General features: G+C 39.1%; 2 protein-coding genes across 2 annotated transcripts in view; both read left to right on the top strand.

Moving 5' to 3' along the window:
* LOC134537689 (myosin heavy chain, non-muscle) overlaps positions 1-25,738 on the top strand; it is a 160,856-nt gene that overhangs the window by 38,898 nt on the left and 96,220 nt on the right. The window lies entirely within an intron of this gene.
* On the top strand, positions 19,031-24,712 carry LOC134537693 (uncharacterized). The gene is made up of 2 exons (XM_063378410.1): positions 19,031-20,087; positions 22,324-24,712. The coding sequence occupies exons 1-2, from the start codon at positions 19,916-19,918 to the stop codon at positions 23,019-23,021; spliced, it is 870 nt and encodes a 289-aa protein (XP_063234480.1). The 5' UTR covers positions 19,031-19,915; the 3' UTR covers positions 23,022-24,712.

The following is a 25,738-nucleotide window of genomic DNA, read 5'->3' as shown; positions in this document are numbered from 1 at the left end:
AGTATTTGAAGTTCGACTACAAGAATAAACAGAATCTTTATGCACGGAATATCATGGGAGGATGCGTGATGTCTGTTGGAGGCATGGATCGCGCAAGGGCAAGTTGAGCCGTGGTAGAGGGAGAGCTAGGGTCCCCGTCACGGACCGGACCGGACAGACCTCTCCAGGCTGACCTTGGCCAAGTTCACGGCGACGAAGCCGGAGGAATGCAGCGCCGCCGCCGCCGCCGCCGCCGCCTCGCCCGAGGAGAAGCGCGCTGTGCGTTCCACGCGGCACGAGGCCATTCCCTTTTCTACTGGCAGTAGCCGGTCGTGCGGTCTCTCCGCCGTGCTTCGCTCGTCAACAGCGACGGCTGGGTAGGAACGATGGACCGATGTTGTTTACATCTTTAGTTATTGAAAAACTAAATAAATGCACGTTCGGAACCACCACCATGTCGTATTATATAGTTTTAACGAGAATACCAAGTATGAAATACGACTCGTTAGGGAAAAAAAGGGAACAGTTCTATGCGTACTAAACACGCCTGCAGCGGAGTATTCCGACTTGGCGGTCAAGGCAGACAGCCGGAATCCACCAGAGCCGCTCACATAGGTGCTGGAGTACAGAATTTTCCTAACCAAGACGTTTCACTCGGAAGATTGCTGTAACTTGGAGAGCTATACCGCTGAGAACTCCTGAACTCCTGTAGCTTCAGCCGGAAGTACAGCCTCCAACCCGGATGCCAAGGCATAATTTCTCAACTTCTGATCAATGGCTTCGGTATGTAAAGGAGAATGATGCTCTTCAATGATGTCAGCTGCTGACAGAAGGAAACGGAATGCGGCTTCGGTGTGACGAATCCAGGAGTTTGTGGAAGAAAGGAGAAGGAAGTCTCCAGTTCAGAAACTTATTTCCTTCTCTTTCCTGTTGTTTCCTCCAGAAAATGTAATTTTGCAGGATGGCCAGAGTTAAGAGGCCGTGTCACAAATTTGCGCTCCTATATATATCAATGTTATTTTAAAAGGCAGTTTTTCTCAAAGTCTATAAGAGGTAGGGGCCGGAAATTTTGCCTACTGAAAGTATACAATACATTTAACATAACCGCTTTTTTCAAATTTAGTTATCATATCATATATTATTTCTGTGATGAAAATAATATTATCAATATTTTGATTTGTCCAGATACATTGAAATTTTGCTTATATTTATAATTATTTAGCAAAAACTGAAAATGCCATTGAAATGTATTGCACATTACCTTCCGATCAGTGTCTTCATGATCATGATGGGTTTATAAACCTGGGTGTAATCAAGTCTTTAACAATTACATGACAACATTTATACTTAATAATTTGGAGATATGCCTTTTCTATCCTCAGCCCCTGAGCTTTTACTATCTGGTCTGGCGACGGACCTGACACTCTTCAACCACCCCAGGGGTCTCCGATTGCACATCTTATCAAAAAAAAAAAAGCTGTTCGTTCATTTGTTTTTGTGTTCGAGCGAAGGTTTACTTCTCCATAAGTGCCACAGACTTCACACATTTATGCCAAGGGAATATTCCGCTGATGTGACGCTATACGATTGTATTATTCGCGACCATACAACTTTTTTGTTTGTCATCGGGAAAATGACGCCGCAGTTTGATTTTTTGTGGTGATATAAAATAAATTTTCTTGCTAGGGAATGTTCATTTTGAATTGAGCATTTTTAAATGTCAGCGTAGAATATGCTTATCTGCCCATTTTGTTTCTTTCCATAATAATGAGTAAAGTTAACATTGTCATAGACATTTTATTATATTCGTTTGCCGTCCAAGTACAAATGTCACACTATATCGCACGTAATTCTATTTTTTACTAATTTGTTAGTTGTCATTTTATTTAAGTTATAAATAACAGTAATAAAAATTATTACTTAATAGTCCAGAATAGAGATTGAGTTATTATTCATTTAATAGGAGTTTAAAATATGGTACTACATACATATTTATATTATCTTGTTGTCTTCTTTGTAACTTTACTGGAAGAATGGCATTTGGTATGTATGTTAACTCACAATGAAAATACTTCAGAAGTACTCAATTAACAGTGAACAACCTAGGGCCTATACTAATTTCATTATGTTCATGAAATATAATTGATATTACTAATAATGAACTGTATGTGTTTTGCGTAGAGATATCGTACGAACTGTATGTGGTACAGACCAACATTAGCTAAGACTCTGTAAATAAGTAATTTCAGTTAATGTGTAGAGAATATTAAAAGTTAGAAATAATGATATATATATAAAACAATGCAGAGTAATCAGCATAAAAATAGAAGTTGTTTTTACGTAGCGCCTACTGGAATGTATATTTTGTGTTGAATTATGTGGTATGATTAGTATTCTCTTATTGTAAGATGTGTTTTGTTAAAATCTTATAAAACATCACTTACTGTTGAAGGATTTTCATTTTTTTTGTGATGATCTTACTTAAACAAGTTTTAATTATATTACACATGTATATTTTAAAAGCATTTTAATGTATACTTATAGAATTGTAATAGGCTTTATACGGACTCTCACGATGCATGTGAGCATCTATAATTAATAGAGACCGGAAAAATTCGCGGATTCATTCGGCGATAGGCTAGAAGTCAAATACATATACCTTTTAGATGATTTTGCTATTGGCTTACTGTTCATCTGGACGAATCTCAACCAATTATAAAACACCAACCAAAGAAGGATCGAATCACAGACAAACAAGCTGAGACGACTAACAAGTCAGCAGCAAATGAACTGCCGTTATTTGCCCGAGTGTACAGGGGAATGTGCAGTCTATCCTGAAGGCCGTCGAAACCGCGAATTTTTCCGGTCCCTAATCTACATCAATATTATGGCCGTTTCACAAGATCAAATATTTATTGAATTCAATCTGTTGCATTCATTGTACATGATTTTCGATATGTACATTGAATTCAATACAAATTTAAGATGTTACTCAACTAAGCTTATTCTTATTAACTTATAAGTATTTTGTTTGTTCAGTACATAAAAGTAAAAGATTCGTTATTATTTAAATAATGAGCATCTTTAAGCAATAACGTTTTCAAAATATTTACATAAACATAATGGAATATATTTTTTAAATACTTTATATCTACGATCACATCAACGGCAGTATTATGTAATCAATGAGGTAATGAAATATCCTGAAAGGATATTTTCTTCTCTGTAAAGTAAATTTGTAATGCAGCCCTCTTAATGTTAGTCTTGTGAGTTATTTCGTCTTCTAATATGCTACAGCAATGTATAAAATTAAGTTTTGTTAGTGTTTTAGTCTTGTGTAATGTGATAAATTCAATATTTTTTTTGTATGTTCGTATTCATAAAGGTAGGCTACATATCGTATTAAGATAAATAGTAATATTTGTAAATTTAAATTCTTTGAAACAACGTCGATAAGAGGTTCACCTACCTCTGTTAAACTGTATGATGGTGCATTGTAAAAAATTAGGTAGTCTGACTTAAGTGAGATTGTATTTAGATTGTGTGTGATGCATATGCAATATCTAAGCATATGCATTTATGTTATTATCCTTTTAAAACGTTACATGATGAATTTCGTATACTTTTTAATGTCAACTAACATTATTTTTCACGGACTATTACATCCAGATAAAGAATAATTACCACATGTTTGAAGATTAATTGTATTCCGATACGTTTAAAGTATTAAAATTTTTAGTTTTAGTTTTAGATACGACTCATACTACATTTGTTAAAGTGAGGTTTCTTGATTCTGAATCCCTGCATCTGCAATTTCCTAGTGAGCCGCCGGTCAGATTGTCATCCTCTCAGATTGTCGAGGAACCAGATACATTTTTCGTCGAGTAAACTCGAGCTGTCAACCTTCCCACTAATCCTGTGATAAGGGTATAGTAGCTTTATCACGCGCTGCGGCTACAGTTCCTTCGGTTGAAAAAGCCACTAAATCTCACTGTTAAAAGAGAGAACTTCTAGAGCAGAATATTGGAAATAAACATTTACTGACACGGCCTCTTAAGAAAACCAGGGAATTATTATGTTATTTCGCACCGGTAAAAAAAAAAAAAAAAAAAAAACTTAAACCTTACTCGCTGAAGAAAGTAAGTGAAAGTAAAACGCTCTCAGAGTAATTGAGGCTTCAGTATGAGCCTTCAAATTTACTACCTGCTGGCCTTTGAATTTTTTCTACAAAAGAAAAGTCACGTTAGATATCTTATTTCGATCGGCTCAGGAGAGTAAAACAATAATGGAACTTGAGTTGTCTGTAATGATAAAACATTTTTTTTTTTTAAAATCGCCATAGTCGATTTTTCAAACGTTGTTGCCCTAGTGATAGGTATGGATCGACCTTGTAATTATTCTCCATTGTAAACAATTTTGTGATACATAGTTTCTGCTTAATTTTCTGGTTATTGCGAACGAGGAAATCGTGATGAACTTCTCGAATTGAAACAGTAACAGCTTTGAATATATATACTGTATAGAAGTCGCCAGCCCAGATTAAAATTTCTAATACGGTTTTGAGGTAGTTGGTTAATTCACCGCCGCAATCGCCACCATCTCTAGGGCATCGACTTGTGGTGGTCCCTAGCGGACAAGTGCCGAACTCTTAAAACACCCCTTCCCCCTCCCGTTGAACGACCTTGAGCTGCAGTGAATGATGGGTGAGGGGAGCGGGGAATGACAGCGGGCGACAGCGCTGCGCTCTAACGTGTAAATAACAACTAAGACGATACAGGGCGTTACGGCAGCGCACTGCAGCGGTGAAGTTACCAAGCTGCTCATCATACGCTTCTGAAAAACGTAGAGTAAATCCTATCCACTCGCGACTTCTATACAGTATATATATTCAAAGGTAACAGTGCATTAGGAGTTTCGGCTCCGTATCTCATGCTTCTGCCTCGGCAGTTGTGAAAGCGCAAGTGCGCTGGGATAGGCGTGCATTGTGGTCGAGTATTCGTGGTATAAAAATATAGTTTAAAAAACTAAAAAACATGCTTTTAAAGAATATCAAACTAAAAAGTTAAAAATAAATATAGTTAAAAAAACTAAAGAAACATGCTTTTAAAGATTATCAAACTAAAAAGTAAAAAATAATTTTAAAATTAAATTTATGACAATAGTATATAAGCAATACTAGTATAAATGAGAAAAAAGCTTGAGGCGCTTTGTGCCATATTTTTTGAATATTAAGCGCCCCATGCTTCTATACAGTATATATATTCAAAGCTCTTAGTCAAAAGAGTTACAGACGGACAGACAGAGTTACAGACGGACAGACAAACATACAGGTCAAGCTAATATAAAGCATGTAAAATACTGCAACGTGTTATCTTATCAGGTACCAAAGCCTTGCATTATCAGGCGTGAGCATTGTGAAGGATGACGTGATTTATCGCATTCTTAGGTTTTACTAGTAAAATACAAAGTGTGTTGGCGTGGAACATTGTATGCATACATGTATGCGAGTCGTTTGCTTTCTATCTTTCAACCCAAATGAAGTCTGATTTTTACATTTATTGACGAGTGCGACACGCGTGGTTTTTTTTATTATCAAAGTAATGCTAAGAAATAACGTAAATTATGTTCGTTATAATCATTTTGTTGACTATTTGTGGAATGAATGATATGCTTTTTAAATACGAAAACATAGTCATGATAGCTCCTGTTGGATGCAATTATTTGTTATTCGAAACTCTTGTCTACCCTACTATATATATAGTACAGAGCACGGCGGAAAATATGCTTAGAATATTAGGAATAAAGAACAGGGCTGAAACAATTATTTGTTCTATTTTATTTTTTTAACAGGAACGTAGTATTCTTGCGATAGTAAACGGAATAAATACCTAACTGATTAAATAGCGCATATTTGTGTAAAAGAGACAAAATTGAAGGAATGTAACATTAAAATGCTGACAGGGTGATTATTATGTAAAATCCTAGTTACTGCTTAGCTTTAAGTACATTTGTTTTCGGTTGGGCCGTAAAGGGTGAAACTATACTTGGAACGTCAATATGGCTCTTTGTCTCGTGACTTTTCAACTTCACTCGCGCAACGATATGAAAATTGGTAGGATTCCACTAATTACTTATATAATGCTTACTAAACAAAAATAAAACTATTTTAATGCTCACCACACAAATTGTGTTATTGATTCAGAGCACATGCATTTTGGATGTGAACTTTTTTTTTTCGTCCAAAGATGGGTTGCCAACTTTGCTAAAATCAACCGCGAACTGACTACAGCTAGGTTGGAAATGAGAATTTTTTTTTTGTTAGTTTGTAGTTTTGTGTTTCATTTCAGACGCAATTTTTATTAGGTTAATTTGGTTTCAGTGCTTTTCCTGTATATTTAAAAAAAATTCATTAGGGGTTTGGTCACAAACTTTGTTACCACTATCGAGCTGAACATCAATGAATTTTTTTTTCACCGCTATTATATGACTCTTAGTACATATATGGTGAAAATATTTGTGACTAAACTTAAAACGCGAGGAAGCTATCGTGTAATATAATAGTAATAAAAAGGAAACGTAATAACCAACATGCCTTGAAGACTGGGTTGGGGGGGGGGGGGGGCAGGAAAAAATGAATATCGCGCTGCCTGGCCCTTGTGCCATGCGTGAAGCGCCATGTAATCTTACCACAGAGCCAACCAACCAGCGGGGTGCTGTGGCATGTGGCTCCGTTGGTTGGATGATAAAGGGAAGGGGAAATCCTTCATGAAGGATGCAATCATGCGATCTTGCGTGGCGACGTGGCCGAAAGAAAAAAAAAATAACATTTTTCTATGGTCGGACGTGTACAACCTACCCTGTATTTGTTTCTTCTCTACCGTCCACTATCTTCTCGAGTTCGGCGTCCCGTTCACAATAATTATTATTATCTCTCCTCTTTTTTGTTTTGGGTATCCATGCATTGTAGCTGGTTCGGCGCTTGAAATAACATGTGATCCCTGCTTCGGATGTGCTTGCAACAACTCTTATTATTGAGACCGGTTGAAGCGCACTTGCACACTTTCAGATACTCCGCCGACGTGGTTATAGTTATTGTTTTTGAACACATAATTGCATGACGCCATTGGTTAAAATAATTTTTTTTTGTCGAAATGATATCAGGATAAGTCATTACAGCCGTAATAAATTTAAGAAAATACAAATAGTTGATTTGAACAAATCAACATTGAGGTTAATTGCAGTTTACAACACATGCAGAGTCAGGCAAGTAAAATCTAAGCAAAAAGTTTGCAGAATAATCAAACGTAGAAATACTTAACTTCTGCGATTATTTATATTTTTTTTGGTAAATAATTCTTGTTAACTTCGTTCCATAAAAAAACTGAATTAAAGATGATAATATTCTGCAACGTACGAAATCAGGTCGCACGGCCATTGTGTCCGTAGTATGTTACTGCTGAATGCGTGCGCAGTTAGCAGTCTTCGTTGCGTCATTGTCTCTCTCTCTCCCCTAAAGTGCTTGGTCGGCGTGTGCTTACGCATCACTACGGCTGCGTTACTGCGTAACAGGTGAAGGCCGGTCGACTTGCCGTTCACTTTTTTCCACGCACCACAAGTCTGGCCAAGACAACTGGAATAGTTTTTTCTATCATGTTTTTTAATCATGATGAACCAACAGCAAACTAAATTTATTTGATGGTGTCACGAAACAAATTGCAATATTTTTCTGGTATCAAACATGGATATTTCGCGAGTTGACGTGGATTTTCTCGGGGACTTCCTGTGTCGGGGCTTCCACCCCTCCCCCAAGACATTTGGTCTATTCTCCATTCTCATAATAATTTTTGAGGTTTTAATTTTATGTTAATCACTAATTTAGATTGTGTTTTTACCTATATAACTTTAAAAATAAAGTTTGTATGGTGTATGTAGATCGTAGACGAGTGGTTAATTATTTTTGTTGCTAGTGTAGGTACATAATTTATGTCTGTGCGGACCCTTTTCATAGGATGAATGAATTGGACTTTACGTCTCGGGGTGATGAGAGACAATGAGGAGGGTTTATGATATGCGAATATGGAGCACGGACGGAATAAATGGATGGAAGAAACTGGAGTACCCCGAGAGAACCCACCGAATTCGCGGCAACGTCCGCCACATTCCCCATTTTACGAAAAATACGGGTTTTGATGTGAGTGAAAATATTGCAGTTTAATTCGTAAAAAGGTAAAAAAAAAAAACCCTTGTTTCTTTGACCTTTTAATTGTGCGGCAGTTTAGAATTCAGGCTAAAGTGATTGTTGTCGTCCATCGTGGAAAATCAGAAAATAACAATTTGTGTGTGTGTGTGGGGGGGGGGGGGGGGGGTGGGAACGGTTGCGTGGACACTTTGGGAACACGAGATGAAGGGAAAGTTCAAACAATGTGTTCATTCACAAGTAGAACCTCTGGGACTTGCATCCGTCTAGACCGAGGATTGGGCTCAGTCGACGACTCGGGGTCCAGCCACACGGTAAACCGAGGTCACCCGGAAAGGTGACGAATACCTGGATGGATAACCCCGTAACGCGGCTATTGACCGCGTTGAGTCACGCAGCTGTGACGTCATGCACGACTGGCAGAACCTGCCTCGCGATGACTACACAGGAATATTAGCTTAGGGTTTTTTTTTTTCTCCTGTCCAAACACACCTCTTGCAGTTTGCACTCGGACACTCCCATCTTCATCTTGAGCCCAGTTGCAGATGGACAACGATTTTCCACGCCACTTTCGAAAATGGCTAGATTACCGAATAATGTTGAATTTCACACTGTTTTTATTTGCAACTGCTGATAACTTCAGAGTTTTGTTTACTCTAAAATTGAAATTGTTGAAATTCAAAACAAGCAATTCCACTGCTCTTGTATAAAATGAATAAAAATACATGTTCGTAATTATTTCCAAAAACCTGACCAAATAATTACCGTACTACTAAACAATGTAGTTTTTCCTTTGAAATAATGCAGTTTTCATCGATTCTTTCCCCATTAAGGCCAAATTACAGGAAACATGTTTCATTTACTCATTACCACATAAAAATTATTTCATCTTAATAACTTTCTCAATGTTCCTTGAGTTTTTTTAGTAATTTTAAAGAGTCGTGATGGGAAGTCCGCCTTTCAGTTTTCGATGGGCTAGATATTCTGATTGGCTGATTTTGTCAAAACATCCTATTTTTAGAACCAATCCATTATAATAATATACGATAAAAACAACTCTGCAATCCAACTTATTAGAAAGGTTTTTTTGTCGTCATAACCATCCACCATTGATCAAACTGTATTGGAAGGTGCTGGAAGCGAACGTTTAACTGAATGACAGGGTATAAAATGTTATTGATGTTTGGGGGGAGGGGATGTTTAGGACGTATTTAAGCGTCTGTAGCTATGCGCCTAGTATCTGAAACGAAGGCGCTCTTGATCGACTGTAGAATGGCACAGCGGGACATGTGTGACTAGCGAGAAGTGGGACGGAAGTCGGTCGTGATCCACTGGTAGTTTCATTGTGTTGACGTCTGAGACGCTCGGTAGAGACGCCCCTCTACCAAAGGCGATCCCCTGGCGACGTCTCGCGACTTGTGCGGGTGTTCCGTTCCGACTACACGTCCCCCACACATTTACTGAAAATGAGACTTGTTCATTTATTCTCGCAAAAAAAAAATTAAAACTATAAAAATGTGTACAAAATGTGAAGCACTCATCTCTGCATAGACTTATACTTGCCCATCTTGCGACAATAAAAATTATGTGTGGTTAAAAAAATTTCTCTTTTAATCATATCAAATCATTTTGTTATACTAAAGTTATGTTCACAGGCTTAATTCAATGCTCAGGCATAATTTCGAAGACTTAAAAGGAAAATACTACATTTAAATAGGTTTTGCTGTTTTTAAACACTTGTGTTCATGTAAATGGAATATAAAAAATAATTTTAGGACATAAAATGCACGTAATAAAATTTAAAAAGTAGTCAATAAATATTCTTTACATTTACGGAGATTCGCTTTATAACTAAAGAAGCTTATGAGAGAAAAATTCTCACGCATTTATTATTGTAACACGTGACCAATGATGGGTTTAGGCCCCCGCCTACGTAAGCACACATACGGTGTGCAGAACTTAAAGAAAAACCACCAGGATATGTTTACAAAAAGCATATAAGAATACACTGGCCGTTTTCTCGTCCACTCACCACTCTACTAAATTACTGGCCTAGTATAAACCCGCCTTAAATACCCAGAGCCAGGTTCTAATGTCTTGTCGAGGCATACAATGTAAAACACAAGCTGTTCGGTAAGCTCTGGCTGACATATTTTTAAAAACCAAGATGGCGCCGTGCAACCCCCTATAACACTGCATGTAGTCTGTGTCTTGTAACTTGTCTCAAATTTGACAGCTCACAAAAGTATTCCCATTGGTACCCATTTCATAAATATCTCTTGCAAAACATTACATGATATGTGTTTACCAACACTTGACGACCGCAAGAAGTTGCAAACTTTGTTGAAAGAACAACATTGGCAGGATATTTTGAAAAATTGTGCTAGTTTGGAGAACTGTCTAATTTGAGACAAGTCAAATGACGCATACTATATCATCCAATAAGATATTATACAGTTTGTCCACAAAAGAACGCCCCCGTTATAAATTTTAATAGTATCAACTGTAAGCGTTGTAGCGTGTTGGTTCAAGGTCACAATTAAAGAGTAACTCAAACAGTTTTAGATAAGCGCGTGCGCGAGTGCTGCTTTGTTGTTTTCTCGCTTGCAGCGCCACCTACCTTTAAAGAATGGCTCTTTCCTCCACCCTCAGTAGAGGGCGAACCTGTAAACTTTATTTGGCAGCAGGTTGGAGCCTCTACCTATTGGAATCTCTTTGTACGAGAGTGGTTGAATGTCGAAGTCCCTGACCGTTGGATTGGTCGTAAAGCTCGAGACGACAGAGCTCTTTTTTTGCTGCTTTCCAAGTTTACTGACACAACACCATGTGTCTTTTTTTTTTCTCCTTTGGGGCGTTATAAAAGATCCCGTCCACGTTCCGCAGTTATAATATACCATTCAAACTGGTACGTTTTTATGGACTTCATTCATATGTCCGCCATACCGTTAATTTTTTCTCATGACTTTATTTCGTGGCTATTTCACTGTTTTTTTAAAGGTAGCATGTATTTTTTGTCTTAAATATCTTGGTCATCTTATTTTCTCATCGAAGTTCAGAAGGTGCTCGTTCTGATAGTTTGGTTCCTGAATGAACGAAAAATGGAATGATTGTAATAATAAAAAAAACGACGGGAGTAAAAACTAAAGAAATTATTTCACAATGACATCAATGACTGTGTTTTCAGTGATAAATCTCGGGTTTAGCAGTATGGAATGCATTGGAAGAATATGTGTAGTTAACAATTACCTGGAGATGGCTTACGCAACCTGTTCAGTGAAAACTCGTGTAGTGTGTGCATTCTAGGTAATCTGAAGAGTTGATAATTAACTTCTGAAAATCACCTCTGTTCACAGCCTCACAAAATTTATAGTTAGTATAGCCTTTGAATATATATACTGTATAGAAGTCGCGAGTGGATAGGATTTACTCTACGTTTTTCAAAAGCGTTTGATGAGCAGCTTGGGAACTTCACCGCTGCAGTGCGCTGCCGTAACGCCCTGTATCGTCTTAGTAGTTATTTACACGTTAGAGCGCAGCGCTGTCGCCCGCTGTCATTCCCCGCACCCCTCATCCATCATTCACTGCAGCTCAAGGTCGTTCAACAGGAGGGGGAAGGGGTGTTTGAAGAGTTAGACACTTGTCCGCTAGGGACCACCACAAGTCGATGCCCTAGAGATGGTGGCGATTGCGGCGGTGAATTAACCAACTACCTCAAAACCGTATTAGAAATTATATATGGGCTGGCGACTTCTATACAGTATATATATTCAAAGGTATAGCGCAACTCATTCCAGTTGACTATATGACTGTACCTCAGAACCAAACGGGCCTAAGTCATAAAAATTGGGGAATTTCACACTAGTGTAAAATATACTGTTCTTTAAATGATACTGTGTTTTACATCGACCTCCGTATGCTCGTAGCCGGGAAAAGGCCCGATTAAGTTATTTAAAACGAGGGACTTAAAAACAGCCACAGTTACGTAACAGGCAGGCACGGGTTGATTTGCTAGCCTCACTAGTCCCGTAACATCTTTGTCAGTGATTGCATTTGTCGTAGTCGCACGTGCGAGGCGAAACAGTGCTATATTGTGTCGGTTTGCTTTCAGACGTTATCTGTGCTTAACACAGAATTAATTTAATTTAATTATTGCTCGCTGCAGATAACAGCCGTTCTTGGAATTTTTCCCAATTTTTTTTTTAATTTCGTCTCGTCAGCTGCGAGACGTTCGAGCCAGATGGCTTGGTTGTTCCATATATGGTGTTGACCTAATTTTAAGATTTTTTTGATTAATGCGACGACTGCTTTTCCTTCGCCGCTGAAACGTGGTTTTCAATAATGTATTCAGCTTGCCGGGTGAGCTGAAAATAAGCCTGCGGTTTTTATGGTAAGAGTGTTTGGAACCAAACTGACGTAATCTACACCTTCGTATTAAATTATACCTCACTAAGGGGGATCAGCTTGCGCTTGCAAAATTGTAACTACGAAGCGGGAATGGAAAAAAAAAAAAAAAAACGTAATTTCGCCCCAACCCACATGGGAATTCCACAGGTTTACGCCCATGACACATATAATTGTAATTGAGATTTGAACGTGATAACAACTCGTAAATCTGTATTGTATTGAATTGCCAGACAATCTTAGGAATGGCATCTGCGCCGAACAGAGCTGCACATGTGTTGAGTTGGCAACACCGGAGCCACATTGCCGGAGGATTGCGTCACCTCGCATGGACACGCGCTCCGTGCGCCGGGCTTGTCGGCTGTGTTGTTCATGGACGTCATGGCGAAGGATGTGGTTGGGGGGGGGGGGGGGATGATGTGCATTCCTCTCGGGTCTATGGACCAGTGCTGAGGCTTGTCTCTGGAGTGGAGCGGTGACCTCTCACGATACACTACCCCCCCCCCTCCAGCCTCACACTATTTCCAGTCCCCCGAACATATCCGAAGTGCTTGTGTAACTTCGCCGCCCGAAAAAAAAAGAAGACATTTCTTGCGATAATTCACGCATTTTTAGCATCTTAACATTATTTTCTTATGTTTCTGATCTAACCCAACCAAGCTTTCGTTTTAGTTACGATCATCTAGGCAGATATTCCAAAGCACCCCTTTCATTGAGCTCCCCACTCCTGAGCGTTTCACTTTTTATTGCCTCGGCTTGCTCTGTATTTTTCGCGAAAAACATATTCCTGACTAGCTTAATGTTAATTCTGTGTAGCATTGTCTGTGTTTCGTGGTAGGCTAGGTTTATTTCAGTTGTATGTCTACTGTCAGCAGCCATCCAGTGAGAAAGTGTCCTGAATGAGTCGGTCAAATAAGGCAATGGCTTATTTTGCAGGCGGCTACCAATCGCAAGGAAACAATAGCTAGCGTATGCATACCTTGTTGCAATCTAATGACCGTTAATTTTTTTTCTCGGAAAAATACACGTTCCTACGTACCGGTCGTAAAGAAAATAGTTCAAAGAGATCGAATTTGCTAGAATTAGAAATTTGAAACTGTACAATTAAACAGCTCTAATAAAAGCGAAAAAGACTTGAAAAAAAAAATACTATACCCGGCTTTGGACTTGATTTTCGACTAGGAATTTTTATTAAAATACTACCCATCGTGTTAAAAGTCATTAAACAGTTCATACGTACTATGTTTCCCTTCGGATATGTGAAAATTGTTTCGCGCAATTCGCCAGAGATGGCAGCACCGTGGTTACACATGTTCGTTCCATTCACGAAGTTAACCCTGCCAAATGCCGTACACCGCGAGCTAAGATGTTAAGGCTCCGCCTACCCGGGTACACGTACGGTGCGCAGAGCTTCAGGAAAAACAACGCGATTTCAAAACTACTCAAAATATCCGCGTGAGGTCTGCTTCCGAAAAGCATTTAAGAGTTCGCTGAGGGCCCAAAAGTACTCTTGATTTTGAATTAAGTTTTTAAACTTTTTTTTTTTTTTTTTGGAAGAGTGAAAATGGCTAAAAGGCGTGTTTTCGAAGTAATTTTTAGGCGTAAAACAACCGGGTACAGATTCTTGAAAGCACTTATAAAGGACTTGCATTACACCTTTATCTTAATTTGTCCGCAATATAATGTCATGGTCACCGCTCAAATTTCACAGTTATACTGTGACGACGAGAAGACTGCGCGCCAGTTCAGAGCCTTGCGCTTAGAGGCACCAGCGAGCGTCGCGCTTATCATCCCACATCGCTAACACAGGTACATCCCTGACGAGGCGGGCCCCGATGCACGAATGCGGACAGGGCCGGCGCGTCCATGCAGGCGAACTAGGCAACCGCCTAGGGCGCCAAGTAGCTGGGGGCGGCGCAGCACGACACACAACAGCTCATATAATATGTTTTAACGATTATTGAAACTAGATGAAAATGTATTTTTGTAACAGTTTGGAATGTTTATATTGATATAAGTAATTATTTAAAGTCCACGGTGACCTGTTTATGATTTGTAATAAGTAAAAAAGTAAAAAAAAAAAAAACACAAGCCTGCTTACATTTGATTGTTGACAAAATCTTAGGCTTACGTGATGTATTTTGAGGCAAGGAAAATTTCTTTTGGGGTGTCCGGCCCGGGGGGGGGGGGGGGGGGGAATTAAGGTTTTTCGCTTAGGGCGCCAATTTATCTTGCACCGGCCCTGAATGCGGATCGTTCGGGCGCGTGAACTCGGGGTTCGGTAGATGTTCAGGCTGGCGGTGTCTTGCAGAGGAGCTCTGGCGCGAAACCGACGCGACGGGCAGGTGCAGTCGTCACCTGGCATGACGGGAAGGATCAGAGAGAGACGGGAGACTCCCGACTTCCTCCCCCGAGGAAACGTTCGGAACGGGCGCTCGCTGGCGCGTGCAAGCTGTTGTCTCGCTGCTCCGACAGAGCTTCCGGACAAAGAGCGCGTTGAACTTAGCAGTGAGTTAACCGTGCATGCAGTTTTTTTTTTCTTTCGTGGTCGCTTCTATGGGATCTTGAGTGGTGAACACAAATGCAGAGGAAGGGGATTGTGGGTTGCGCTTGCAATATCGTAACTGCTATGATAAACGTAATAATAACTCCTGTACTATATAATAATTATTTATTTCCCAATTTTTTACACTTTGTTAACAATATTCACTTAATTAACCAGGAAATTTAGCACTCACGAAAGCAAGCTTGTATGTGAGTGCATCTAGTCACTTCAAATTACATGCGGTATTTTAACGATTGTAAACATTTGTAAATGTATAATAACTGAGAATTAAATATATATAAAATATAACCTAAGAAACATTACATTAGTTACATAAAGATGAAAGTTAAAAAGAGCAATTTATTAAAATTCAATATTATGTATAAACAAAAAAGTATAAATTATAACATTGTTACATGAATAAATGCTTTAAAAAGTTTTTTTTTATATTATAACGTTAACCGTTCATTGATACCTTGGAGGTGACTATAAAATTATACGGCAGAATATATACTAAGTGTAGTGTAAGGTTCAAGGTCAGTGTGGTTTGAACTTGCTTACCAAAGAAAATGAGCGTTAGTTTTGTTTTCATAAATCCGTTTTTTTAATGAAAGAGATTGCATATGGCGGTGAAGCCAAGTAATGCAACAACATATACACACAAAACTATTTAAACACACTTGCTGCAATACCAGACGGTCATTGTCTCTTATTGCAGTCTGTGACGCGAATAAAATGCAAAGGGATAATATAGCATACATGACAAACAAATACACGACAAAATATACATAGTAGCGTGGGGAAAAGTAGTCCGAAAAAAAATTGTTTGGATGTAAAGTCGGTTTACGGACGATAGTTTAACGTGACAACGTCATAACAAAACATTGATGAAATGATTGCATACTTTTATGAATAAAATCGAATCATTTTTATTTTAATAATAAAAGAATAAATACTTGAAATTATACTAGTAATCAGATTTTTAAACTGCAAGAATAATTAACCTTTATTGCCGAAATTGTTGTAATAAGCAATGAAAACCACATTTAACTTTTCACTTCATTTTATAAACAGTCGACGAAACAGTTCATGTGTAGATGACTTGTGATTAATTTTAAAAACTGGCGTTTAGATATAAAGTTTAAATATAATTATGAACAAGTTTTCATATAAATAACCTGTAATCAAATATCTATAATCAATTATATGAATCACCATAATTTTTTAGTCAATTGTAACATAACCTATTATTACTGCACTCGCCGACAGCGTAACGGAACACGCGTAACGGAACAATGAGCGTAACGGGACACAGCGTAACGGAACAATGTGCGTAACGGGACACTTTTTCGTGCGTGCAGCCGGCGTTCATCGATTTATTAGAAGTTGTCACGTCAAAAACACAAGAGCGTTGGTTGAAGCGTTTATTTGCCACTCTTTTATCTTCCTTGCCTCGCGAATCAGCTCGCAGCGCCTCGATCCCCCGCCGGGTACGAGTCTGCGCGGGAGACGCGACGGCGTATTTCTGTAGCGGCCCCGCCTCCCGCGGACTGCGTCCCGATTTGTCTCTCTCTCTCTTTTTGTGCCTTTTGTGCCTTTTGTGCCTTTTGTCCCTTTTGTCAGCTGAAGGATCACAAATTTTCCCGGCATTTGTACTACAATGCAATTTTCCAGCTGTGAAAGGTCACGCGACGTTTTACCGCTATTAGATAATATTCAGTACCCATCTGTTCAAATAATTTGAGACAAAACAAAATATGAGAGAGCGCCGTGGAGGTGAATTTTACAGGAGAGTTAAAAAAGGGCCTCAAATAATAATAATGACAAAAAGAAATAACCAACACGGCGTATAAGATAGGAACTGATAAAAGTGAATCACACATTAAAAGTGACTTCACGGAGTAAACGGTATTTTTAGAAGCCAGTTAGCTTGTTTTTTTTTTTTTTTTTTTTAACTAGGCCAGGATTTGAAAATTAAAAAAAGGCAGAAAATTATGGGGTGAAAATGGTTGAAACCCTTTAAAATCTTTACCTGCATAGTGTTGTGGTTATCCTTGCAGTTCTACAGTTAGCGATATCGTAGATTTTTATGTATATTAATTTCTCATAGAGTATGCGAGTAAACTACTCATTGCTGTTTTTTTTCCATCTGAGAATTAGCTGAGAAACTTGATCAGATTCTTGTTATTTTAGTTTCCGATTATTGGAAATTTTCGATTGATTTCTCATCTGTCTCTCTCTCTCGCTCTCTCTGTACCTTGAGGCCGGGTCCCATCAGAGTCCCAACTCCCACTGCAAGCACAAATCCCTGTTACTTTCCACAAGGTAAATACTTGCCCAGATGGGGCCTAACCTGCATATTAAAATTAAAATCAAACAAAATCAAAGCGAAATCAAACCTATGCTGAAAAATGTAAGGTGGCAAAAACATTGACCGAACACTTTGTCTATGGTATTTTGTTTGAAAGTGCGCGGTCTTCTGCCGCACACAGCCGTAGCCTATCTGTGAGTCGTGACGTCACAAGATGTCAGTTTATTCCTACACGTCAACATGAAAGGTAAGCTTCTTCATGTCCTTAAATGTTTGGTGGTGGAAATTTAATTTAACGTCTCGTGACCATACACGGTCACAACCTTTGACGTCTTCGTTGCTATTTCAAACCGTCGTGACCGTCGTGCCAGCCTTCCAGCTGGCCGGACGTTTGTGCCCTCGCCATCCCAGGGCGGGGAACACAGCCCCACCGCAGGAGGTTGCGGTCGTGACGGGATGTTGAGGCGTCGCGGCGTCCGCCGTGCGGCACGACGCACTGACACGTCGGGAAACCTACCACGTTCGCGCAACTTCGGATTTCTCTCAAAAATTGAAATTAAAAAAAAATCGAAGGGTTAGGTTAGGTTAGTTTAGGTTAGGTTAGGTTAGGTTAGGTTAAGTCAGTCACAACATGCTTGTTTTCATTGGAAACTTCCGATTTAGCGGCTGAAGTGGCGTTGATACCAAAACGCAAAACTTCGGAAATCTTCGGAAATTCCATGCAGGGAACCGAAACTACGCGAGTTGTAAGGCTTCCCCACTGACGTCCGCCTCTGACGTCTGACCGAGGTGCTGCAACTGCGAGTTTTTTTTTTTTTTTTTTTTTTTTTTTTTTTTTTGCGCTGTTCACACGGAGTCGGACACTCCGATATTCAGCGTTCCTGCATCTCTTCGGATTTGATGTGTAAACACCTATACGGTTTTTGGTAGCATTTAATTTCGTGAATGACGTAATTCGCACGAAACGGGAATGTGTGATCACAGTGCTGCCATCTGTGGCTGATGGCGCAAATAGTTCACGAAACCAAATGGAAACTTTATAGTATTAACTGTTAAATGAATTCAATTTTAACAAGATGGGCAGTATTTTAATGAAATGATTGTCTCGAAAATAATGTCCAAAGCCGGGGTTTGGGTTTTTTTTCTCCCCAAATCTTTTTCGCTTTTGTCGGAGCCGTTCCATTATATAGTTGAAAATTTTGGTCTGCGAAACAAATGATTCGATAGTCGACGTGGCTACTCCGGTAGCGAATTCTAGCGGCGGTGCGGAAACCACGTGTGTGATTTCCTTTCCGATCGTAAAATGGCGATTATAGGAATATTTCACGTGGTTGGTTTTGTTAGTTACGTGTGGCGTCTCGATTCTCGGTGACCGCTTTATCTGGAGAGCCAGACTGAACGATCGGCAACTTGCTTTCAAACATGGCGACTTAGAAGCGTTGGTGGCAACAGTTACGTATAAGCTTGGATATCCACTCATTTACTTTTTATGCACGGCAGTTTTCTCAGATTGTTCGTTGAAGGTAGACGTGTCAGAGTGGGTTATTATGTTAGGTCATGGAGTTGAAACCTAGATGAAAACATTTTGTGAGTTTGAGAGGGTTAAAATCTCTCCTAAAACAATTATTATTTTTTGTTTCTCAATTAGGTAGAGGTTATTGTTTTTTAAACAAAGACTTAAAATGTTTTAAGGTACATATACGTGAACTATACGCGTGTCTGGCTATCGGATTGGTTTTAGAAATAATATCTGGACCTCAAAAAGAGCAAAGGTGGGCATCACTGGTCTAGATGGTAAACTGTGGTTTCAGTTGGGCCCGTGTCATTTAAAATAGTGAAAATTGATCAAATCTTGCAAAATGTTTATTAGGTATTATTATTACAGCGAGCGGCGAGCTTCGGAATGTTCTGCGACTGATCGGAGGTCATTGAATCTAAGGCTTCATAGAGTGGGTACTTTGAGTGTGTGGGTCATTTGTGACCACTATGATTTTTCATATTTCCATCTTTGGCTACTTGGAAGTATCTTTCAGTTGAGTCATAAGCTCTCCATTGCAACATCATTTTTTACCGCTCGTAGTGTTTAGTTCGCGAGTGATCTGTATCGGACGTGGCGCTCCAGTCTTGTGTGGTAACGTGATCTGCAATACCGTTGTTTCGAATCGTCGTCGAGCGGAATGCGAACTTTCAGACCCCCCGTGTCACACACTATGCGTTTCTGCCGCCACGGCAGAGCCTATCGGGTTTCACGCGGTTCTGATTTCACATGGTTTTTTTTGAAACGATGGCCGTGTACACAACGTGCGGATCCGCCGCAGTCACCGGACACTGTCGCGTCGTGTTGCGGCGCTCCCTGAACGCCGGGATGGCCGGAGATAAGCTGCGACGACTCTAGTCAGTAGTCAGTTGTACGCTGTCGCACTGTGCGGTTTGTGGGAGTTGTTGTTGTACCTTTCCCCGGATCATCTGTAAAAAAAAAAAAATGTTCGACATGGATAAGTTTATTGAGTGTATCCACGGGAAACCAGCGCTTTGGGAAAAGCGGGCCAAAGAGTATTTCGATAAAAATTGCCGCGAGAGATCGTGGGACGAAGTCGGAGAAACCATGTACGAGACCTGGCTTGATTTGGAGCCAGCAGAAAGAGAAGAGAAAGGTAGGTGAAAAAAAAAAAAATCAACCTTTGTTTTCATGTTTATAATTTATTATTCACTGACATTTATCAATGTTAAACTCATTATTTTAACAATCCAGTGTTTTACTTTAGAAGTAAGCGTCCTCCGCAGACAAGGCTGCGGAATTTAATTTATTGGACTATAATGCATGTACAAGAATTGCGGGCGTAAAATCAACGAGCGATAGGGAATGTCAAAACAAGCAACGTTTTTGAAGGAACATTCGTCCAGAATAGCATCCTTAACAAAGTCACAGTTGCGAACAAATATGAAATTCCCGCTCATTTATCGTCTCTTCAGAGGACGCGCAGTCGTAGCGCTGCGACGTTCAAATGTTCCCCCGGTGAGCAAGCAATCAGCTAGGCAGTTCGGGGCGCATGCTCATCTTCGTGGTATTTAAACCCCCAGTTTCAGGCAGTCGCAGTTTAACCCTGGCAATAGTTTCGGAATAAACCACGCGAGATAGTAACTGCTCAAGATATCCGAGCAGTGTCTTTGCGAAAGGCATCTAAGAATATACTGAAGGCGGATGGATATGCGTGAACTACGAAATTCACAAAGCAGATTTTTTTCAATCATTTAAAACCTATAATTTTTTCGTGATAATATTTTATTTTGGTAGATAGTGTAAAAGGTACAATATTTAGTAATTTGTCATGAATAATCGTAGGGTAACCATGTGTAACCATTTAAGTTTTTCTACAGGATTAGGAAGTCCAAAAGTTGGCAAGTATGCGTGTACGTTACTAATACATTGTTTCCCGCGGATGGTTAGAACGTCTCGGCGTTGCGAACGCGCGTACTCTCAGCCACTGGAGTGGCGCATAATGCTCGAGAAATTCAAATTTCTTCACCACAGTTCGCGCCTGTAACTTTGCAAGGACGTATGTTCGTCTACTTTATGTTTTGGCATTCTCCCACGTATTAAATTTGTGCCCCGCAATTTGTGAACATTTTTTATACATAAACGTGTGTATGTATAATCTTAGTTTTAATGTTGTTGTTTTTTTAAAACTGGCAACCGGAATGTTGTACAATTAATATGCACATTGGGTTAATGCACTATTCACGAAAATTAGTCATAAAGTTAGAACAACATAATTTATAAATCGCACTGTTGAGAAAGCTATAGAATTAAAATCAGATTTGGCAAAATAATTAATTTAACAAAAGTCCTAGTTTTATAAATTTACATTTTTTATAAATTATAAAATACTAGTGCAAAATTTACTTACATTAAAATTTTTTATGTATATTATACTCTTACATTTTGCTACAGGTTACTTCTTTTAACTATCATTTACATTCGACATTAATAAATATGGTATATCAGTTGTCCAGAGTTTTTGTAAAAAATTGGTTTTTGCTTTGTACAGTTTTTGCCGTCCCCAGTCACACAACGACACAGACGCGACTGGTCTAGAACATATAATCTCTGCGTAAAGGCACAACTACGACTGCCGTGAAGCAATGTGAAATGCCGTGTTCAGCACGTTGACGCTGTCCATAATGATCTACGTCCACAAATGGCGGTGTCTCATTATCGCCGTGTTTCATACCGTATCTTTTACGATCAAAATTGCGGATAAAAGATTTGTTTGTCAGGGTTACAAAAGTCCACCCGACTGAGTCTACGCCACGAACGTCTGTAATAAAACATCCTGTGCTTGCATTGCATTCTAGAAGGTTTAAAAGCCTCATCGTCAACCATGTTCTTTCACATGGAACTGCCCCGCAACACAGTGGAAACTACCTTCCCGAATATGCTGAAGTCAATAGCAACAAAACTCGGGTTGGAATCTGCTACTGTAACCAGTACTTTTGAATAAATATTTATTGTAATCCCTACTTGGGGATCGACACATCTTTGACATTACGCTTTCCATCCACGGAACCTACAAAGTTAGGGAAGTAAATTTTAGACCAGATTTTCTTTCGATATTTCCAACCGAATTTCTTCAGTCGGTTCTGGAATTTCCTTCTCTTTTGAGTGACTCAAAATTGCTTTGCAGGTTTTCCGAACAATTTCTCCAGTAGTAGACCATGCATTGTAGATTTCTTACTGAATTATCGAAAAGTTTCTTTAATTTTTTGGAGATAAAAAAATTGCAGTTAAACATCTGCGAAGTTACATAATTATGTGAATATGTTTCTAAATTAAATAGCTATATTTACTTTATATAATCTGCATAGTGTTTTTTCCCCCCTCTGTTGCAGTGAAAGAGATGAAAAACAAGTGGCGACGTATAAGGGATAATTTCCACAAGTTTTTAAACCAAGGAAAGAGCTGCGATGCTGCCCCCAAGAAGAAGAAGAAGTATATATACGCGGACGCTCTTCAGTTCCTGTTGGATTCAATGGAAGAAAGAACAACAATGGGAAACGTCACCGAGAATGAAGACGATGACGACTGGGAGGAGAAACTTGAAGAAGACGAGGATGGGCTCCCAGCAGCTATCAGCAACGGACCTTGCACCAGCTTCAAACCGGAGGAAAGTCTGGGCGCTGACCTCCGACAACGCGGAACTCCCAACCTCGCGCCGTTCCAGAAGAAAATCCCCCAGAGTTCGATGGAAGAGGAGGACGCGGACAAGTTATTCCTCATGTCTCTCCTTTCCGACTGCAGGAAACTTGACGACGACGAAAAATTGGATTTCAAGTTCGTGACGCTCCAATTCTTTCGGGACGTCCAACGGAAAAAAAATTCTCGCGTCCCGCCGCCCCAGCAATCGCAGAGCCCTTCAGTTCACTTGCTGCCTCCCGTAAACGCCTTCAATCAGTTCGCTCCCATGAATCCTTTGTATCAGTTCCAAAGAGTGGTCCCGATGCAAGCACCGTGTCCTTACGTGGTGCCGTCCGCTGTGCTTCGCAACGCAACTGCTGCAACGTCCCCGCAGAACCCTGCCAAGAAGTGACTCGTCGCATATTCTCAGCTGTCCGAGCCGTCTGCCAACGAGTTTTATGTTGTGCTAAAAACACCAGGAACAATACCCTCTCGTCTAATCAAAATAAAAATAAAAATTGTGTAGTTAATTTTAATCATAATACAGTACTTTTAAAAAAGACATTCGATAAGTCATTATTGGATTTTTGGGAAGTGATATTAGAAGAATTGTTATTCTTTATTTAAAATGACTAGTAAAATAATTACTCACAGTTACGAATACTAGGGACAATTTCGGCTGAATTAGAGATTAAAAAAATAGTATTAGTGTATACAGTAATATAGTACTTAAAAACATTCTAAAGCAGTCTTTTAAGAAGTGATATTAACAGACTTATTTTTTTTATTTAAAATTACAAAAAAAAAAACATTAGTTTTAGTTATGAAACAATGTATTACAACTTTTCTGAATACATTTCTCACTTAAGATGTATTATTACTATTCCTTACGTTATTTCATTCCAGAAAGTAGCTTTTTCTTAAGTGGTGTATTGACTGAGTAATTAAACCGGTTCATCACACTTTTTTTGGACATCCTGTAAACTGAAAAAAAAAGTTCTGATACATTGAAATATTTTGATAAAACGTCTTAAATGTTAATTTTTTATTATTTGTTTAAGTATGAACATATGCCCGACGATGCATAGGCGCATTAGTGTCTTTCGCGCTTGGATCGCAGATCAGAGCAAATGGCGATGTCAGACTGTGTAACTGCCCAACGTGTTATCATTAACATATTTTTTGTGTACCATCTTTATTTTTAATAAGTTTTAATTTATTTATATTAAAATTTTACTTGTTAATGTTTTAATCCATTAATTAGTGTATTTTGACAATATTCTCACAGTTGTAGTCATTCTACTAAAAAGAATTCAATGCTGAACATCAATTATTTATTCACAGGAGAAGCTATTTGTAGCAGTCGGTCACTTGTAATAACAAGGCATTCCATAAAATTATGTGATGTGTTTGAAAAAAGCAAAAAAAGAAAAAAGATTTGATATTAAATGTCATAAAAATGTTTGCAGAATAAATTGAAACCAAGAAAAAAGAAATTTAAAAAAAAGGATTAGTATCAGATGATATTAATTAAATACAACAGGGAAATGTTTTCCCCAAAATTCACATTCTAAATGTTAATTTACAAAGTACACGTTCCATTACATTACAGAGTTGTGTGTAAAACTGTGTGTTCAGCCGGCCATTTCTCGCGTCTTGAGTTTCTTTCCGGAAGTGTTCTTGCGGGGTAGGTGTGGTCGTCGAGGACCCCGGATGTGTTGGCTTAGCGCTGCTACTCTAACATCTGCTGGAGGAGTCATTAACACGGGTGCCTGCGCCTCTCCTTCGTTAGTCCTTACCTTGACGCGAGGTTTTTGGAGTTCGTCGTAGCACCTCACTTAAAATATACAAGAGTATTCCCTGGGAAAACATACAGTATGCAGAGCTTCAGAAAAAAAAAAACAACACACGATTTATAACCTGCTCAAGATATCAGTCTTCTTTTGTGTGTTTACGAAAAGCATTTACTTAAAGAATACCCTGAGGGCGGGTAACTTCAGTTTCCCTAATTGTTTTTTTTATAAGAATTGAAAGTGGCTGAAATGAGTGTTTTCTAAATAGTGTTATTTAGGCATGAAACGCTGGTACAGAATCTTGAAAGTACTCGAGGAACTTGCATTACATCCTCATCTACATTTCTCCACCATATAAAGTTATGGTAACCGTTCAAATTCCATGGTTGCCCTGTGCACGACGGGAAGACTGCGCGCCGGTTTTCACAGTCTCCGTGCTTAGAGGTGATTCAGCACTAGAAGCACCAGCGAGCATCGCACTTGTCATCCCGCCTCACCAAAACAAATATACCACTGACCATGTGGGCCTTTAAAGGGTATGGAAATGCCCAATTTTTTTAAATGTAGGAATTGGGAATACGAAATAAAAACGTCGTTTTTGTGCTGAAATTAGTGCACTGTTTGTAACCAAATTAAGTAAATAATTTTTCTTCGAGGCAATATGATAAGCACTTAGACCAGAAAAAAATTGCAGTTCTTCTTTGTAATTATCCTTCCACTCTTGCGCGTGGATCGACCTGCAGCATCCAGTTTTCGAGACTATAACAGTCTGTTAGGTCCGTGTCACGTAACTTGTCTAGGATTTAACAGTTCTGAAGTAGTTCCTTTTGGCCCTGTTAACCGTCACTTGCAAAGCAATACTTGTTTGCGAACACATGGCAATCACGTGATGTTGTATAGTAAACTATAGTAAGCTCTTAAGAAAATTCCACTTACATAATTTCCTGCATAATAAATTTAAAAAATATATATGTTTGCACCTCATTTATAAATATTTAAATTTTACCCTTCCAATAAGTTTTCCATGTTAATAAGTTTAAATTTTTAAGTAATTTGAGGAACTTCTGCAAACTGTTAGTGAGACATTCTGTACAAGGAAAGCTGTTTAGTCGCCGCAGTTGGTACACCCGATTGCAGCTGAGGCCCTGTGATTCAACATCTGTGCACTCATGATTGGGTTGGTGTAGGGGAGGGGAGCCCATGGGATATGCCATTTCCACCCTCGGCACTCCCAGGGGATCGGGTAACGTGATAATGACGCCAGCTCACGCGGTTAATGTAATGAACCGATTGTAGGATGTTCCATAGCTTTGTGCTTCTGCGTGGAGCTCATTCA

This window comes from Bacillus rossius, chromosome 12, assembly GCF_032445375.1.
Source record: "Bacillus rossius redtenbacheri isolate Brsri chromosome 12, Brsri_v3, whole genome shotgun sequence".
NCBI lineage: Eukaryota > Metazoa > Arthropoda > Insecta > Phasmatodea > Bacillidae > Bacillus > Bacillus rossius.
This window is presented reverse-complemented; position numbering and strand designations above follow the sequence as displayed.